Consider the following 19887-nt stretch of genomic DNA (forward strand, 5'->3'; position numbering starts at 1 on the left):
TGGGGCGGTACTGGTTTAAGTAGTTGATAACAAACCAGAAAATCCAGGGAACGTCTCTTGACTCAGAGATTTTTAAGATTGTTGTACCAATGAGCCCAACATCCCGTGAAGTGGGTGTTATTATCGGTTCCGTTTCACAGGGAAGTCAGTTGACTTTCCTAATTTCCGTGGTTAGTGGCAAGCCTTGGGCAGGGTGGCCTGACTTTAGTTGCGTGTCTCAGCTCTGCCTTCTGGGGGGGACGATTAGAACTCCTGGCATTCAGGGCAGCCCTCAGTCAGGGAGGGAGGCACCGGAGTCCTGACGGTTGTCTTTCTTGGCATCTCACTGCTGACCAGGACCCCCTGTGCAGGGTGCTCTGGGTGCCGTGTGGCCTTGCCCTCTGCACCAGCACCCACACCCCGTGGATGCGCCTGCTGTAGCCAGCCTTCCTCCTGGCCTTGCTCTTGGGCACACTCTCCAGGTGTCTTCCTTAAGGGAGCACAGAATAGGTTGGACATGTCTTTATTTGGTGCCTCGTTTTTCTGTGTTGCAGTGAAAAGCAGGAAGAAAACTACTTGGCATCGGAGCCACAGACAAGAAATGGTAACCGTCTTTGCTGGAGGCTGCATGAACGTGATTGACTTGCGTCATTTTCCAGACACACAGATCGTTAGGACTCTTCCAGCAGCCTTGTGACTTCCTGGCCCTTCACACATCACCCTGTGCCCACCTCTTACTGACACATAACCTGAGATCAGGACCACGTCTTTTCATTTGGGCCTTGTCACCAATGCTCGTACCTAAGGCCTAGCAAAACAGACATTCACCCTACAGTTGATCAGGCAGCTTCTCCAAGAACTTGATAGCTAGCGGCCTTCCTTCCTTCCTGCTTTACTCCCTCCTTCTCTCCTTCCCTCCCTTTTATGGCTGCACCCACTGCATATGAAAGTTGTCCACATCAGGGATCAAACCCGTGCCATTACAATAACCCGAGCTGCTACAGTCGGATTCTTAACCCACTGCACCACAGTGGGAACTCACCAAGAGCTTCTGTCTTAGGAAGATCCCAAGAGCTGTCCGATATTGCCTTCAGGCATTCTTCTCTCTTAATTGTAAACACTGATAGTAACAGGAAAATCAGAGTAACATTATCAAACGTAAAACATAATGCATCTCTCCCTTTTTTTTTTCTTGTTTTTTTTAGAGCCACGCCTGTGGCATATGGAGGTTCCCAGGTTTAGGGGTCGAATTGGAACTGCAGCTGCCAGCCTACACCACAGCCACAGCAACGCAGGATCCAAGCCAAGTCTGCGACCTAGACCACAGCTCATGGCAACACTGGATCCTTAACCCACTGAGCAAGGCCAGGGATCGAACCTGCATCCTCATGGATGCTAGTCAGATTTGATTCTGCTGAGCCACAGCAGGAACTCCACATCTCTCCCTTTTCTGATTTTTGTCATTACCCAGGATGCAAATGTAACGATAGAAAGGGAAAAGGTCCGATTGGAGTCTTTTGAATGAGCCCATCTCTTTCCTTCTTAGGGTCACAGGGGCCAGGCCAAGGCTCATGGTGGCTTCTGTGCCAGACAGAGCAAGAGTGGAGGCAGGTCACCGAGAGCTTTCGGGAGAGGACCTCAATGCGGGAGCGGCAGCTGTACAAGCTCCTCAGCGAGGACTTCCTGCCCGAGATCTGCAACATGATCGCCCAGAAGGTGCGTGAACGGGCTTCTCTGCTAGGCGTGCCTCTCTGTGCTGGGCAAGAGGCTGCAGGGTTGAAGGGTCTCATCATTTATTAGAACACATTCTGCTGCCCCCTGCCAGTGCTGCATTCCCCTATCTGGTCTCATCTGGTGTGCACTCCCGCCCTTCACTGTGGGCCATCAGTGCCCCTCGCCAGGCCTCACAGTGGCTGCCCACTGCCTGGGACCAACCTCCCTTTCTCATGATGCTCCTCAGGAAGCACCCCCTGCACACCAGGCATGTCTCAGCATAGCTTCCCCCGAAAAAGATGGTGCTTTTTTCCTTTTTAAAAACTTATCCTCTCGTCAGTCGCCGATGACCCTCGCCTCTGAAGAGAGCTGGTCTTTGTGCCCCCCACCCCTCCGGATCAGGGACTGTGCGTCTTAACTCATTTTGACCCCATGGGTGACCTAACGTAATGCCTTTTCCCTGGTTGATACTCAATAATCATTCAGTCTCCTTACTTCACTTCAGTAAATCTGACACTTCATATTGTTGATAGAAGGCAGGTAAATGTGAGCACTGCCCGTGACATCTGAGGAGAAAATGTTTTTAGTTCTTGGTGCAGCACCTCCAGGGAGGTTACTCGATGTGTCATGAATTCAGTAATAATTCTAACCATTCAGCAGGTTGGTGCTTTGGGGTGAATTCTAGAAAGTTGCCATTTTCCAACAGCAGTACTTCAAGAAGGACAATTTCTTGGATGAGGAAAAAAAAAACCCTGCATTTCCCCATCAATATACTTAATTCCATTTACTGTACTTGCACTTGGCTTTTGTGAACCACAACCCACTGTGACCATCTTTCTAGGATATGAAATATATGATCTACTTTTCTTAAAATAATTATTAAATGAAGGTGGTTTTGTACCTTTACAGAACCTTGTATATGATTTGTTGATGTGATTAATGAACCTGAAATCATCTGTGAGCCGTGTTCCTAATCTACTTAAACCTTTTATGATTTCTTCCTTGTTACCTGTGATATTCAGCCTATGACTTTTTTTTCTTTTATTTTCAGGGCCTCACTGGTGGTATTTCCCAGGCTATGGGTCTAATCAGAGCTACGGCTGCCAGCCTATGTCACAGCCACAGCAACCTGAGATCCAAGCCATGTCTGAACACCACAGCTCATGGCTACGCCAGATCCTTAACCCACTGAGTGAGGCCGGGGATGAAACTTGCCACCTTATGGTTCCTAGTCAGATTCGTTAACCACTAAGCCACGTCGGGAACTCCAAAGCTGATGGTTTTGATACAAAAAATTTCAAAAGAATTTATTCTTTGCAAGAGAAGAAAAAAATTAAGATAAACCTTTAATATAATTTTCAAGAACCATGAAAGGAGAAACAAAACAAAGCAAAAAAAAAAAAAAATAGATTTGATATTGTGACAGCTGTAGAGTACTGTAAAATTGCAAAACTCAGTGAAATGGGTTGATTCCCCAAAAAATCCAGAATCTAAATTATGCAACGGGACACTCCCATTCTGGCTCAGCAGAAACAATTCAGCTAGTATCCATGAGGTTGCAGGTTCAATCCCTGGCCTCACTCAATGGGTCGGGGATCCAGTGTTGCCATGAACTATGGTGCAGGTCGCAGACCTGGCTCGGATCCCAGGTTTCTGTGGCTGTGGCATAGGCCTGCAGCTGCAGCCCTGGGAACTCCATATGCCTCGGTTGCAGCCCTGAAAAGCAAGGAAATCAGTAATGCGACAAAACCTTAACAGACCAGTAATTAAGAGAAAAGACTTTTCACAAAAGGATCCTGTCAGGTGCTCCAGAATTGTTTGGTTTTATTCACAAGTTTTGTTTTCTAAGCCTTCAATAAAAAATAATTTCCAAACATTTCAAAAATGAGGAAAGATAAAGAACAAACAAAACCAACCAACCAACCAAAGAAAAGGAGTTCCCGTCGTGGTTCAGTGGTTAACGAATCCAGCTAGGAACGATAAGACTGTGGATTAGATCCCTGGCCTTGCTCAGTGGATTAAGGATCCAGCATTGCTGTGAGCTGTGGTATAGATTCCAGACTTGGCTTGGATCCCGAGTTGCTGTTGGTCTGGCATAGGCCAGTGGCTACAGCTGCAATTAGACCCCTAGCCTGGGAACCTCCATATATGGCAAGAGCAGCCCTAGAAAAGGCAAGAAGACACACACACACACAGAAGAAGTGAATTGGCTTCTGTGTCCATTAAGATAAAGATATCTTGGCATTCCCTTTGTGGCTTAGCAGTTAACAAACCTGACTAGGATCCATGAGGATTCAGATCCCTGGCCTCGCTCAGTGGATTAAGGATCTGGTGTTGCCATGAGCTATGGTGTAGGTGGCAGACGTGGCTCGGAACCCACGTTACCGTGGCTGTGGTGTAGGCCTGCAGCTGCAGGTCCAATTCAACACCCAGCCTAGGAACCTCCATGTGCCTTGGGTGTGGCCCTAAAAGGCAAAATAAAAAGATATCTTAAGTGTTCCTATCATGGCTCAGCAAGTGGTAATGAACCTGACTAGTATCCATGAGGACTCAGGTTCAACCTTTGGCCCTGCTCACTGGCTTAAGGATCCTGTGAGCTGTGTTGTAGGTTGCAGACAAGTGGCTGTGGCGTAGGCCAGTGGCTACAGCTCTGATTTGACCCCTAGCCTGGGAATTTCCACACGGCATGGGTGCAGCACTAAAAAAAAAAAAGATATCTTAGAGCCGTATTTTTGGTGAGTTTAAACACACTCTTCAGGAGTTCCCGTCGTGGCGCAGTGGTTAATGAATCTGACTAGGAACCATGAGGTTGTGGGTTCGGTCCCTGCCCTTGCTCAGTAGGTTAAGGATCCGGCGTTGCCGTGAGCCGTGGTGTAGGTTGCAGACGTGGCTCGGATCCCGCGTTGCTGTGGCTCTGGCGTAGGCCGGTGGCTACAGCTCTGATTCGACCCCTAGCCTGGGAACCTCCATATGCCGTGGGAGTGGCCCAAGAAATGCCAAAAAGAGAAAAAAAAAAAAAAAAGATAAATACATTCTTCAAGTAAAGGTCATTTCTTCACCAAAAGAATGATAACTCATAACCCATTAAAGTTATGCTGAAGTCTATGATAGAGGAATATTGTTTTGAAAGTCTTGTGCAAGTGTAATGTAACAAAAAAGCATAAGGGGCAGAATTTTAGAATGTTTTGCCTGGAGTTATAGAAGTCTGATTATAAAATCTGTTAGCTTTTACTAGATACATGTTTTAAAATCTCAAGGAAATAAGTTAAGATGTCCCTGTTGAAGTAAAGAGTAAGTGTAGATGTCAGTATGCCCAAAGATAAATGGAGATTTATTGTAATCTTAGCCAGATCCCAGCCTAATGGAACACTTTCCACACTGTGATGAGTGGTCCTGGCTCTTTAGCTGTAGGGCATCTGGCAGCACTCCTAGCTCAGTAGCATCTCGGCTGGTGTTTGCACAGGCCTGTTTGTGCCATTGTGCTGGTTACTGAACTTACACAGTTAAATGCTATGAAAACAACAACATGCAGGTATAAAATTTTCTATTAAGGAGTTCCCGTTGTGGTGCAGCAGAAACGAATCCAACTAGGAACCATGAGGTTGTGAGTTCAATCCCTGGCCTTGCTCAGTGGGTTAAGGATCTAGCATTGCCGTAAGCTGTGGTGTAGGTCACAGATGTGGCTTGGATCCCATGTTGCTGCGGCTGAGGTGTAGGCCAGCAGCTGAAGGTATAGATTGACCTATGTCCTGGGCACTTCCATATCCCACAGGTGCAGCTCTAAAAAGACCAAGAAAAAAAAAAAAAGTTACTAGTTTAAGAATTGTGGACATTATTGATATTGTGAGTCCTTGATATCTCATTCTTCTCCTTGTTACTCAGATGAGAGTGCTTTTTAACATACTTTTATCAAAGGTTAATTCTTTTTTTTTTTTTTTTTTTTGTCTTTTTGCTATTTCTTGGGCCGCTCCCACGGCATATGGAGGTTCCCAGGCTAGGGGTCGAATCGGAGCTGTAGCCCCCGGCCTACGCCAGAGCCACAGCAACGCAGGATCCGAGCCGCGTCTGCAACCTACACCACAGCTCACGGCAACGCCGGATCGTTAACCCACTGAGCAAGGGCAGGGACCGAACCCGCTACCTCATGGTTCCTAGTCGGATTCGTTAACCACTGCGCCACAACGGGAACTCCTCAAAGGTTAATTCTAATCGTGGGGTCTCGTCTCTACTCTAGGCTTTTCTTCAGATTACCCCCCAGGGACCACAAATTATGTAAATCGTTGGGCCCCAGACCTTTTCCCTGTTCTAATTCCCATTGATTTCACAGAAGAGAAGGTGAGCTTGTGGTTCAGATGTGAGGCATCAAGCTGTTTGATAGAAAAGTGGATCTTGGGAGTTCCCTTGTGGCCTGACAGTTAAGGACTTGGTGTTATCACTGTTGTGAGAACTCCTGAGAAATTCTGCCAGTTGCTGATGCATCCAAAAAAGAAAAAAAAGGGAGTTCCTGTTGTGGCTCAGTGGTAATGAACCCAACCAGGATCCATGAGGATGCAGGTTCAATCCCTGGCCTCAGTCAGTGGGTTAAGGGTTTATGCAGTATTGCTGTTAGTTGTGGTGTAGGCCAGCCACTTAAAAAGTCCAAAAAAAAAAGAAAAAGAAAAAAAAAAGAAAAGGAGTCCCTGTTGTGGCTTAGCAGTAACAAATCCAACTAGTATCCCTGAAGATATGGGTTTGATCCCTGGCCTCGCTAAGTGGGTTAAGGATCCGGTGTTGCTATGGCTGTGGTGTAAGCTGGCAGCTATAGCTCTGATTCAGCCTCTGGCCTGGGAATTTCCATATGCTGCAAGTGCAGCCCTAAAGAAAAAAAGAAAGAAAAAAGGAAAAAAAAGTGGAGTCTTTACTCAGAGCAAAGACCTGATGTTGATGTTGTTGTGTGATGACTATGCTTCTTGGCTCCTTGCAGGAGACTCCTGTGCTCAACAAGATGGAGAAGCAGAAGCGCAGGGAGGAGGAGGAAGAACGGCAGATCCTGCTGGCTGTGCAGAAGAAGGAGCAGGAGCAGCTGCTGAAGGAGGAGCGGAAGCGGGAGCTGGCAGAGAGGGTCAAGGCAGTGGAAGGTAGGGGCCTCTGCCCAGGGCACGTGCCTCGGGGGGCAGGGACTGTCGTTCTGGGTTCCTTCTCACTCTTGGCTTCACTCTGTTCCCTGGGCCGAATAGAAAAAAAAGCTAACTTCACAGAAGTGATCTTACCTATGGGGTAGATATGCTTTACAAAAGCCTTGGAGAAAGTTGCCTTGTGGTGTAGCAGATTAAGGATTGGGCGTTGTTGTAGCTGCAGCTCAGATGCGATCCCTGGAACTTCCGCTGCTTGCATGTATGGCCAAAACATGATTTATATGAAGCATTTGCAGTCATTCACAAAAGCTTGAACACAACATTGTAAATCAATTATGTTTTAATTTTTAAAAGTTTAAAGTGGAAAAGAAAAGCCTTGGATTTGCCCCATGTGCACCGGCAGCATTGCCTCAGGTTCTGCTTGCTCTAGGCTTCAGAGATTCAGGATTTTCTTCCATTTGTCCTTAAAGCCTCCAGGTGCCAGGGGTATTTATAAACTGAACCCGATGGATTACAGGTAACAGACCTTTTGGCTTCATTGAACATGGACCAGTGTTCTTTGTTAAGTAAATTTATTGAACTTATTAAAAGTTCAAATAAAATATCCTAACTTGGATTTGTCTTTTTTTTTTGCGTAGGTGATTTATGATGTTCTGTCAATTTCTGCTGTATAGCAAAGTGACCCAATTACACATACATTCCTTTTTTTTTTTTTTTTTTTTTTTTTTTGTCTTTCTGCCTTTTCTAGGGCTGCTTCTGCGGAATATGGAGGTTCCCAGGCTAGGGGTCTAATCGGAGCTGTAGCCTCCAGCCTACACCAGAGCCACAGCAACGCAGGATCTGAGCCATGTCTACGGCCTACACCACAACTCACAGCAACGCCAGATCCTTAACCCCTGAGCACGGGCAGGGATTGAACCTACAACCTCATGGTTCCTAGTCAGATTCATTAACCACTGAGCCACAACGGGAACTCCTATTTTGTTATTTATAGCTGAGTGGTATCATGAATATGTCCCACATCTTAATCCATTCATCTGTTGGTGGTTGAGGTTGTTTCCATGTCTTGGCTATTGTGAATAGTGTCCCAGTGAGCATGGGGGTGCATGTATCTTTTTGAAAGAAAGTCTTGTCCAGATACATGCCCAGGAGTGGGATTGCTGGATCATATGGTAGTTCTATATTTAGTTTTCTGAGGTACCTCCATATTGTTTTCCATAGCGATTGTACCAATTTACATTAATAATTAGTGATGTTGAGCATTTTTTCATGTGCCTCTTACCATCTGTATGTCTTCTTATAAGAAATGTTTAGGTCTCCTGCCCATTTTTCAATTGGGTAGTTTTGTTTTTTTGTTTTGTTTAGTTTGCTGTTGAGTTGTGTGAGTTGTTTGTGTATTTTGGAGATTAAGTCCTTGTCGGTTGCATCATTTACAACTGTTTTCTCCCATTTCATAGGTTGTCTTTTTGTTTTTTTTATGGCTTCCTTTGCTGTGCAAAAAGCTTGTCACTTTGATTAGGTCTTGTTGGTGCTAGTTTCATTGATTTACATGCAGCTGTCCAGTTTTTCCAGCACCACTTGCTGAAGAGACTGGATTTTGCTTTTTAATGTAGTATTTCCATACAAATTTTAAATAAACTTTGGCAGGAAACTTTAAAGTGTTCTGAGCAGATGTGTTTTTCCCTCTCCCATTCATACGTATTGCCTCTAGATTCTCAAGGGAGTCCCTCCATTCCCGCCTTCGTCATTTCTTCATTCTAAAACCCGTAGTGTGTTTAATCTAATTTAGCCAATGCTGCATTTTGTAGTATATTCTGCTTTGGAATTTTGCATAATTTATTTCCAGTACTAGACTTGAATTCCCCAAGATGGTAACTAGCTTTTTGTTGTTGTTTTTGACCATGTGAGTAGCAGCTTGCTGTGGGATCTCAGTTCCGAGACCAGGGATTGAACCTGAGCTGTAGCAGTGAATGTGCTGAGTCTTGACCACTACACCACCAGTGGACTTACATTGGGTTTTATTTCTTTATTTTTTTTTTCAATAGGATTGTGTAATTTTCAATGGAATTTTTATTTGGTTGTTATTTGAGTTTAAGTATAATTGGCATACACTCTCCCCTTATTTTAAGTATAGCATGATTCTACATCTATATACCTAGCAAATTGATCACCACTATAAGTTAATTTTTTTCTTCTGTTGAGAGCAACTTTTTTTTTTTTCTTTTTGCATTTTAGGGCTGCATCCTCAGCATATGGAGGTTCTCGGGCTACAGGGTGAATTGTAGCCGCTTGCCTACACCACAGATCACAGCAATGCTGGATCCTTACCCCACTGAACAAGGCCAGGGATCAAACCCACATCCTCATGGATCCTAGTTGGGTTCGTTAACCGCTGAGCCATGAGGGAAGTCCCTAGCCAGTGTATATTTTTAAAAATCTAAGCAAACACTCTCCTTAATGGGGGAACACTAAAAGGGTTTCCTTTTAAAGTCAGGAAGAAATCAGAGATCCTCTGTCATTGTTTCTATTCTTTATTATATTGTTTTATAGGGATTCTGCTCTATATTGGAAAGTAATATACTCACTCAATTTAAGGAATGCATCTGACACCCCAAGAAGTCATTGTAACTAAGAGTAATTAAGGCAGGTAGCTGGGTTTATCATCATTATAGATATCAGTGTGAGTTATCTTTGAAAAGGAAGCATGTCCCCATAGCAGTGAGAATTGCCAACATTGAGAGGAGCCAAGGCTGACTCCAGTAGTACCAGTGAGAACACAGGAGGAGCCTGGCCTGGGGAGGGGTAGGGCCACCTGCGTGTGGTGCAACTTCGCCCTACAGGGAATGTTCTTGGGAACCGGGACTGACAGGCACTGTCTCTTCTCTCTGTTGCTCTGTCCAGGGCACTGGTACCTCCAGGGAGGGAGCTCTTAGAAGTATTTGGTGCCCAGATTTTTGTGTCTGACACCCAGGGGTCACCCCTTGATCACCTGGCTCTGGTGATCAGAGAGAGAGACCGGGTGACTGGAGAGATGGTTGTGGGCAGGCAGAGACAGTCCCTGCCATCCTGCAGAGGAGGCCCTCGCTTGTTCTGGAACTTCAGCCTGAGGGCAGCCAGCAGCCTTAGGTTAGGCCTTTGGGGCTGCCCTCAGGGGGCACTGCAGGTCCCTGGCTCTAGTGGCCAGAGGGGCTCAGGCTTATAGTCCCTCACCATTTATTTTGCAAACTTTAAAGGAAAGCCTTCAGTCATCCTGAACCTTCAAGCTGCCATCTCCCCTGCGGGCCACTGACAGGTGTCAGCACACCCTCCACTTCCAGGCTTTACTAAAGTAGATCTGGGCTGTGTGGACAGCACAGAGATTTGAGAGGTCAGCTCCCACACAAGGACGCTCCTTCCAGGCCATGCATAGAAACTGACACAGTCCAGCAACGTGAAAGAAGAGATTAAAACCTCAGAAAAAAACCTTAATGAGGCATAAGAGCTGACCTGGGGTGGGGTGGAGCATGGATGAGCACAGTGAGAACTTCCACAGAGAGAAGGAAAATGTTAAAAGGTGCCAAATAGATTTTTCAGAGCTGAAGAATATGATAACTGAACTTGGCTTCGGGAGGTTCAAACCTTCCCCACCTTGTGGGGGCAAAATGGACATACAGATCAGGAACCCAGAGAGACCCACGCTAAGACTTATTGTCAAAAGTTCAAGACAAGGACAGAATATTAAAAAACTGCAAGAGAAGTTCCCCTTGTGGCTCAGCAGTAATGAACCCGAGTAGTATCCATAAGGACATGGGTTTGATTTCTGGCCTCGTTCAGTGGGTTAAGGATCTGGCAATGGCATGAGCTGTGGTGTAGATGGCAGACATAGCTCGGATCTGAGCATTGCTATGGCTGTGGCATAGGCTGGCAGCTACAGCTCCAATTCAGCCCCTAGCCTGGGAACTTCCATATGCTGCAGGTGCACCCATAAAAAGAAAAAAGGGGAAAAAGCAGCAAGAGAAAACAATTTGTTGCATATAAGAGAAAGCCATGAGTCCCTGCCTACCCCTCAATAAGACCATGAGCAGATTTTTTATTTTATTTTATTTGTGTCTTAGGGCCGCACCCGCAGCATATGGAAGTTCCCAGGCTAGGGGCCAGCTCACACTATTGCCACAGCAATGCCAGATCCAAGCCGCATCTATGACCTACATCACAGCTGACAGCAGCACCAGATCCTTTAATCCACCGAGTGAGGTCAGGGATTGAAACTGCATCCTCATGGATACTCGTAGGGTTCATTATCACTGAGCCTTAATGGGAATTCCCAATGAGTGGATTTTTTTAGCAAAACTTCAGGCCAGTTTGGAAAAAATATAACCATAATGGAAAAAATAAACATCATTAAAAAAACTTTCAGGACAGAATGTAGTCAAAGTGCTGCAAGAAAAAACTTGTAACCAAGAATTTGTATGCTGTAAGGTCATTCGGATTGGAGATACGATGAGCTTCCAGATAAGCAAAAGCACCACTTGTAGGAGATTAAAGGAATTTTGTTAAGCTATAAAGAAAGGATTCTAGGGGTTCCTGCCCTAGGGTCAGGATTAAGAACCTAACTGCAGCAGTTCAGCTTGCTTAGGAAGCACAGGTTAGATCCCCAGCCCAGTGGAAGGGGTTAAAGGATACAGTATTGCCGCTTCTGTGGCTCAGATTCAGTTTCTGGCCTGGAACTTCCATATACTGTGGTTGCAGCTATAAAAAAAAGAAAGAAAGGCGTTTAGTAACACATATGAAAGGCTGAATCTCACTGGAAATGTAAGTATATAATTAAGGTAGTAGATTAAATTTCTTATGAAGCCAGTATGGTTAAAAGACAAAAGTAGTAACAACAACAGCAACTGTGATTACAACAATTAAGGGGGGCATACGCAAGATAAAATATAAAGCATGACATCAAAAATATAAAACTTGGGAGTGGCGAGTGAAAATGTTGAACTTAGAAGATGAGAATGTATACACACACAAGGGAATATTACTCCGCCATAAAGAGAAGTAATATAATTTGCAAAACATGGGATAGACCTAGAGTTTATCATACTAAGTGAGGTAAATCAAAAAGAGAGGAGTTCCCGTCGTGGCGCAGTGGTTAATGAATCCGACTAGGAACCATGAGGTTGCGGGTTTGGTCCCTGCCCTTGCTCAGTGGGTTAATGATCCGGCGTTGCCATGACCTGTGGTGTAGGTTGCAGGCGTGGCTCGGATCCCGCATTGCTGTGGCTCTGGCGTAGGCCTGTGGCTACAGCTCCGATTAGACCCCTAGCCTGGGAACCTCCATATGCCGCGGGAGCGGCCCAAGAAATAGCAAAAAAGACAAAAATAAATAAATAAACAAAAAGAGAAAGATGGAGTTCCTGTTGTAATGCAGCAGGTTAAGAACCCGACTGGTATCCATGAGGATGTGGGTTCAATCCCTGGCCTTGCTCAGTGGGTTAAGGGTCTGGCGTTGCTGTGAGCTGTGGTGTAGGTCGCAGGAGCGGCTCAGATCCCCCATTGCTGTGGCTGTGGCGTAGGCTGGCGGCTACAGTTCTAACTCGACCCTGATCAGGGAACTTCATATGCCAAAGGCTTGGCACTAAAGGAAAAAAAAGGAGAAAGGCAAATATCACGATATCACTTATATTGGAATCTAAAGAAATATGATACAAACAAACTTTTTTAGTGAACAGATACACTCACAGAAAACAGTCAACACAAAGGGGAAATTGTGAAGTGGGATAAATTAGGAGTTTGGGATTAGCATATATACAGCCCTAAAGTAGATAAACAGCAGGGAATTCCTCTAGAGCATGAGGAACTATATTCAGTATCTTGTAATAAACCTATGAGGGAAAAGAATTTGAAAAAAAAAAAACCATGTATACATATATGTAAAACTGAATCACTTTACACCTAAAACTAATACAACATTGTAAAAGCAACTGTACTTCAATTAAAATTAAGTAACTTTACCAGATAAGAAAATAAAAGCACCCATGAATACAGGAGTTGAGCAATGTGACCAGTTCAGTGACTGGCCAGAAATAGACCTGGTTTCTCAGAAATATGCCACCAGCACCACTGCCTCCTCACCAACTGAAGGCCAGGATCTTTTGAAGAAAATGTAGGTGATTAAAATGTCAAGGCAGGAGTTCCCATTGTGGCGCAGTGGAAACGAATCCAAGTAGGAACCATGAGGTTGTGGGTTCAATCCCTGGCCTTGCTCAGTGGTTTAAGGATCTGGCGTTGCCGTGAGCTGTGTAAGTCATAGATGCAGCTTGGATCTGGCTTTGCTATGGCTGTGGTGTAGGCCGGCAGCTTTAGCTCTGATTTGACCCCTAGCCTGGGAACCTCCATATGCCATGAGTGTGGCTCTAAAAAGTTAAAAAAAAAAAAAAAAAGTTAAATGAAGTAAAATGTCAAGACAAGCAATTCTCCCAGTCAGATAGAAATCCAACCAAGTCAGTGTACAGTAACTTAGATCACTTTTGAAGGGGTAGCTGTAAAATCTTTAATGGCATTGAAAGCATGATCAAGTCAAGGTATATCTGCTCTTGGAGTTTTCATGTGGCTCAGTGGGTCAGGGTTTCTGTGTTGTCACTGCTGTGGCTCAGGTCGCTGCTGTGGTGCAGGTTCAATCCGTGGCCCAGGAACTTAGCCATGCTGAGAGGCAAAGGGGGGAAAAAAGGTGTATCTGCCCTCATCTGGTGAGTCCACTGCTTGTACCCCTGTGCTTGCACCTGTGTCCAAGAAGGTGTGTTGAGAGAACTGTTGTGACACCACTGTTCCCAGGACACAAAGAATTGCAGTCAACCAGAAAAATGGGTCATTAAGTTTGAAATAATTAATAATATGTTAATGAGGCCATGATGTTAAAATCTGTTACATGGATATTCATTTAGTTTTACTCTTTAAATTAATAACTTGAAATTATTCTAGTTCTTTTTTTTGTTTGGTCTTTCTGCTATTCTTGGGCCGCTCCCACGGCATATGGAGGTTCCCAGGCTAGGGGTCGAATCGGAGCTGTAGCCCCCGGCCTACGCCAGAGCCACAGCAACGCAGGATCCGAGCCGCGTCTGCAACCTACACCACAGCTCACGGCAACGCCGGATCGTTAACCCCTGAGCAAGGCCAGGGACTGAACCCGCAACCTCATGGTTCCTAGTCAGATTCGTTAACCACTACGCCACTACGGGAACTCCTATTCTAGTTCTTAAAAAAAAAAATTTCAGAAGTGGTTGATAGCAGAGTGTCTCTGATAAATTAAAGCAGAGATAGATTACTCTTAAATGTACAGGTTTATAAATAAATAATGTGGAACAGAGTCCCTAGTCAGCGGAAGCTTGACAGGTCCACTGTCTGCAGGGCTGTGTTATGCTCCCTCTTTGGACCTTCTCTGGTTTCTCGCTCCACCTGTGTCTTGCCTGCTGACGGCAGTGGAACGTCAAGTATGTTTCTTGTGGCTGTGGTTGGGAGCCAGAACACACCCTCTCTCCCTCCGGCTGCTCTCCCAGGCTCCCCAGCACACCTCTTGCTGCTGGTAGGAGAACTTAATCTCCATGTGATTAATAGGAAATGGGTCTATAAATTCATCATTGCATCCATGGAATCACCCTCATAGTGCATGGCAAAAGAAGCAAACATCCTGCTAGTTAGTGATCTGTTTCTTCTTTCTCTCAAAATTATGAGCAAATGCCTGAGTGTCTAGAGTCCTTAAAGCATGACCTGTGCTCTATGTTCATGTAGATCGAGCCAAGAGGAGGAAACTCCGGGAAGAGCGGGCCTGGCTGCTGGCTCAGGGGAAGACACTGCCGCCTGAGCTCTCCCACCTGGACCCTCCGTCGCCACTTCGGGAAGAGAAGAGGACCAAGGACCCGTGAGTGCTGAGCCCCTGCGAGCCTTTCACTTGCATCCTTAGAACAGCCCTGGGCCGGGGGCAGTGCCCAGTGTCTTTGAGCCTCTTACTCTCCTGTCTGCTCCTCTGGATGATAGTTCTTTTTTTTTTTTTTTTAGGGCTGCATGCAAAGCATTTGGAGGTTCCCAGGCTAGGGGTTGAATTGGAGTTGCAGCTGCCAGCCTACACCACAGCCACAGCAATGTGGGATCCGAGCCAGGTCTTCAGCGTGTACCTCGGCTCATGGCAACACCAGATCCCCAACCCACTGAGTGAGGCCAGGGATGGAACCCACATCCTCATGGATACTAGTCAGATTCAGTTCTGCTGTGCCACAATGGGAACTCCTGGGTGGTTATTCTTTACATCACAGAAGTACTCATTAGAGTAAAATAAAATACAGGAAAGAATGTCCTATTAAGTAAAATTATAGAACCATTAACTTTATAGATAAGAAAAATGATTTTCCCTCTTTTGCTAAAGTATACTAGTCCTCCTCTTCACAGTTATTTTTCTAGTGTTTTCAGTGTTAATAGACTCAACCTTAAAAAGAGATTGATTGGGACTGTTGCAAATCTTGGTGTCCGTTGCATCAGAGACCTGAGTAGAGAAGGGGGTCTTGGTTGCTATTGATTCCCTTCTTTTCTGATTTACAGCTTTGAGCTGGACGACGACTTCACTGCCATGTACAAAGGTCAGTCCTTGCTCACCCCCCATGCTCTGCTGAGCATGTTGCCACATGAGGGTTGACTCTGTCTCCTTTTTGGCCCTCAGTTCTGGATGTGGTTAAGGCTCACAAGGATTCCTGGCCCTTTTTGGAACCTGTGGATGAATCATATGCCCCTAACTATTACCAGATTATTAAGGTGAGTGCGTTATTGGTGATTTGCTGTGTTACTGTCCCTGTAACCCCTTCAAGGGAGGGGGCTGATTGATACACACCGAGCTTTTGAGTAACTCTTAGCAGCATGACTGTCTGCCCCACATGGAAACTTGAAGACGCTGCCGTCTCTGGCATGTTCTCATTAAATGTGTCCGATTTTAGGAGTTCCTGTCATGGTGCAGTGGCAACGAATCCGACTAGGAACCATGAGGTTGTGGGTTTGATCCCTGGCCTTGCTCAGTGGGTTAAGGATCCAGCGTTGCCGTGAGCTGTGGTGTAGGTCGCAGACGCAGCCTGGATCTGATGTTGCTGTGGCTGTGGCGTAGGCTGGCGGCAACAGCTCCAATTAGACCCCTTGCCTGGGAAGCTCCATATGCTGCAAGTGCAGCCCTAAAAAGCAAAAAAAAAAAAAGTGTCCGATTTTAGGTCCCCATGGACATTTCAAGCATGGAAAAGAAACTGAACGGAGGTTTATACTGCACCAAGGAGGAGTTTGTCAGTGACATGAAGACCATGTTCAGGAATTGTCGCAAATACAACGGGGAGAGCAGTGGTGAGTGGCAGGGGGTTCTGCTCTAAATCTATACTTGCTGTCGCGTTAGGACCGAAAATAAAATTGCCGTTTCTTTGAGAAATGCCCCTTCTGGTGGGTCACACCTTTCTTTAGGACCACAAGGAAAGTGTCTGTGAAAGCTTTAGGTTTTGTTGCCTACCCTGTTCCACCTGACCAGAGGGTGTGGCCAGCTAGCCCCACTTCTTGTCCCCCTCAACTAGCTCAGGTCTGGTTGTCCTGTGCCCCTGCCTTGTGAGTCACCCAGAATCGAAGCTCGTGTGGCTCCAGGTGTGCAAATGTGGAGGCACTTAAGCATTGATTCAAAATGACATTGTGTTTCATTAGAAAAATTGAACAGTGGTACTTAATCTACTTCCACAGTTTAGCCTTAAAGAATTAAAGTTTGACTCTGGCTCCTGGAGTCTCTCAGGACAGAAGTCACGTCCTCATCTCGGTCCCGAGGGAAGCACTGAGGCTGCCCTGCCCGCCTGCCCGCCGTGTGCCCAGGAAGAGGCTGCGGGGTCTGGCGAGCTCTTTCTCCTGCAGAATACACCAAGATGTCCGAGAACCTGGAGAGGTGCTTCCACCGGGCCATGCTCAAGCATTTTCCTGGTGAAGATGGGGACACAGACGAAGAGTTCTGGGTCAGAGAGGACGAGAAGCGGGAGAAGAGGCGCAGTCGGGCAGCGCGTGGAGGCGGGAGCCACGTGTGCACACGCTCCAGGGACACTGAGGGGCCCAGCCGGAGACAGCAGCCCGCAGAGAACGGAGGGAAGTCGCTGCCACCTGGGCGCCGAGCTTCCTCCTCTGGGGATGGTCGAGGTGGTGTCCCCTCGCAGCCCCCTCGTGAGGCGGGTACCTCCAATGGCCGTGGCTTGCCGGGAGCCCTGCGTTACAGTGGCGCACCTAGTCATACGCCCCTTTCAAACCAGATGGTGAGAAGCAGCTTGTTCGTGTTTCTCAGGGTTGGCGATGGGGGCGGGTTGGTCGAGAATCCTTCTCAGTTGGCTCTTTTTCCAGAGTAGCTTTTCTGTGTATGGATGCTTTTATCTCCCCCATCTGTTCTTTCTTTATTCTTAATTTTAAATTCCCTTTTTTCTTAATTATTTGAAGCATACATTCTCGATGTGGGCAAAAATTTGAATTAAAAAACTCACTCCTGGAGTTTAAGCTGTGGTGCAGTGGGATCAGCAGCATTGGGATGCAGGTTTGATCCCCAGCACAGTGGGTGAAGGATCTGGCGTTGCTGCGGCTGTGGCACAGGTTGCATCTGCAGCTCGAGTCCAGTCCCTGACCTGGGAACTCCATATGCCTCAGGGCAGCCAAAATAGAAAAAAAGAGACAGTTCTTTTAAAGTAAAGGGCACAGATGTACCTACAGCACATAGATTAACATTTCCCAGTGGGTGCAGTTGGGGAAAAAACTGGTGGTTAAAGCTCTGGGGAGGCAATGACAGGAAACACAAGTGCAGCCTTGTCACCTGAGAAGCACCTGCTCTGGGTCCTGCTGTGGATGCTGTTTCAGCAGTTCGTTCATCTTCAGGATGTGAAGGGTGTGCTTTCTCAAACTCTTTGCCTTTTCCCAACACCCTCTAGAGGCCCGCGGTGCAGGGACCGTTCTGTCCCCCCCGAGGGTCAGATCCTGCGGCTGTGCATCTCCATGCTGGACCCCCTGAGCCGCGCCCCGGAGGACCTGGACAGCAGCGGCCTTTAGCAATGCAGGTGAGCATTCTGCTCAGAGTGCAGGTGAGAGACGTCAGCTTCAGAAGTAGTCTGCCAGGTGAATTGAAATCCTCATTCCCACATCTTCTCTTCTTCCATCACCAGCCTCCAGCTGGAATGAACCACCACCACGGGCCCGGCCGAGGTGCCCCTGCTGAGGAGCCAGTGGGCGGGGGCCTGGCTCACCTTGCTGATGTGGGTTCATGTCCTGGATCCTTGCAGCTCGGGCAGATGAGCAGCCCCACTCCGGATGGACATGTGTTCCCCCCTACCCACTTCCAGCCAGCGTTTATTCCTCCCAGGCTCAGTGGGGCTCCGGCCCGACCCCCAGACTTTCCTGAGAGCTCAGAAATCTCTCCCAGCCATGTGTACCGGCCCTACAAGTACCTGAACCGAGTACACCCTGCGGTCTGGAATGGGAACCACGGTGCTGCCAACTCAGGACCCTTGGGGCCAGACGAGAAGACCCCCATGGGGCCAGGACCCTCACACCAGCCTCGCACGTTGGGTCCCGTGATGGATTCCCGGGTGCTGAGGCCACCCCTCCCCCCACACCCATGGACTGAACAATCAGGCTTTCTACCTCACGGAGTTCCTTCTCCCGGATACATGCGACCACCCTGTAAATCTGGTGGACATCGATTACAGCCACCTCCCGGCCCGGCGGCAGGGTCTCTGTTCGGAGCGCCGGCCCAGGCCCTGCGGGGGGTGCCGAGTGGAGACTCCATGATGGACAGCCCGGAGATGATCGCCATGCAGCAGCTCTCCTCCCGCGTGGGCCCACCAGGTGCGCCCTATCCCCCAGCAAGCCCGCCCCGCCTCCTACCTGCCAGGCCCTTTCCCACAGGTAGCTCCCCTGGGGAGCCCCAGGAGAATGCAAGACGGCTGTGAAACACCAGAGCCTGAGAATGGCCAAGAGGCTGCCCGCCATCACTTTCATTTGGCCCCTTAGCTCTGCGCTATTAATTCATGAGTCATCTTTTTACAGCTGCTATCAAAATGTAGACCGGGCTCCAGCCACTTTTTCTTGCATTTCTCGCGGTTGAGCCCGTCGTGGTCCGGGAGGACCTCTGTGGTGATCCTGGCTGCATGGGTGTAGTGCTGACTGCGCCAGGTGCTCTTTGAGACGTCGTCACACTAACTCATTTCATTCTCAGAACAAGCTTTTGCAGGAGCAGTTACTACTGTCCTCATTTATACAGAGGAAAACGCAAGGCACAAAAATGGCAGGTTATTTGCCTTCATCTGGCTCTGAAGTGGGGGCTGAGGTTTGAACCAGACATACTAGATCCATCCTCTGGGTCCTCAGCCCTCACCATCCAGCCACACCTAGTCATTTCTTGTCAGCATCCAATGTGAAATGCATTTTCAGCGTTTCACTTAGGGCCCAGTTCTTCTGTCCTTGGGTGCACGTCCAGTCTACTGAGAAAGAAGGGTAGTGAGATCTGGCAAATCTCACGAGAATGTCTTAAAGGGCCAGCCAGGAGAGTAAACCTAAAACCACAGGACAGATGCACTACAGCTCCTTTGTGGTTAGCGCTTGTTTCTGGCACAGACGTTTTGGCCTGTGTTGCAGGGAGTTGGGGGAGGCGCATGCACGCGGACTTAGCATGATACGATGATGATTCCGCATAAAGTTTATGGTGGGCCTCTCTCTTAGTATTTCTTTTGAGGAAAAGTTCCCATCTATGAACACCAGCCCTAGCGAATTTTCCAATGATTTCAGGTGTGTCTGAAACTCAGCGCTTTAGAGGAAGAACCTGGGACAGAGCCTCCAGTAGTCTGCCTGGTAGTTGCCATGTTTTATGTTGATTGAATAATGAAAAGTGCATCTTTTCATTTTCTTTGTGTAGCTTGTACCTTTGATTTTGAAAACCAGCCAGTAGCCTGACAACTTTAGAGTCCTTAGGAATTCCTCATCTTGTCCTTACACTGACTGACCGTAGTCACATTTTGACCACACCCAAGCAACAACTCTGTACCACCTGAGAGATCAGAACGATGAGACCATGTTTATG

General features: G+C 47.1%; 1 protein-coding gene across 12 annotated transcripts in view; it reads left to right on the forward strand.

The window, feature by feature from the left end:
- The window catches only part of CECR2 (CECR2 histone acetyl-lysine reader), a 124154-nt gene that overhangs the window by 97867 nt on the left and 6400 nt on the right, over window positions 1–19887 (forward strand). For 7 of the 12 annotated variants that reach the window (XM_084957185.1, XM_084957186.1, XM_021092503.2 and 4 more), the window contains 10 exons: window positions 534–583; window positions 1526–1695; window positions 6656–6809; window positions 14565–14694; window positions 15369–15406; window positions 15487–15578; window positions 16022–16148; window positions 16695–17083; window positions 17744–17869; window positions 17975–18656. In XM_084957185.1, the coding sequence (XP_084813311.1) occupies window positions 534–583; window positions 1526–1695; window positions 6656–6809; window positions 14565–14694; window positions 15369–15406; window positions 15487–15578; window positions 16022–16148; window positions 16695–17083; window positions 17744–17869; window positions 17975–18656 (1958 nt within the window). Of the gene's footprint in view, window positions 1–533; window positions 584–1525; window positions 1696–6655; window positions 6810–14564; window positions 14695–15368; window positions 15407–15486; window positions 15579–16021; window positions 16149–16655; window positions 17084–17743; window positions 17870–17974; window positions 18657–19887 lie in introns of all 12 variants that reach the window. The other 5 variants (XM_084957176.1, XM_084957177.1, XM_084957183.1 and 2 more) reach the window with 1 other exon arrangement.

This window comes from Sus scrofa, chromosome 5 (assembly GCF_054392235.1).
Source record: "Sus scrofa isolate SSC_HxYL_T2T_F1_AM1 chromosome 5, Sscrofa_HxYL_maternal_Yorkshire_Landrace_v2.0, whole genome shotgun sequence".
In the NCBI taxonomy this organism is placed as follows: domain Eukaryota; kingdom Metazoa; phylum Chordata; class Mammalia; order Artiodactyla; family Suidae; genus Sus; species Sus scrofa.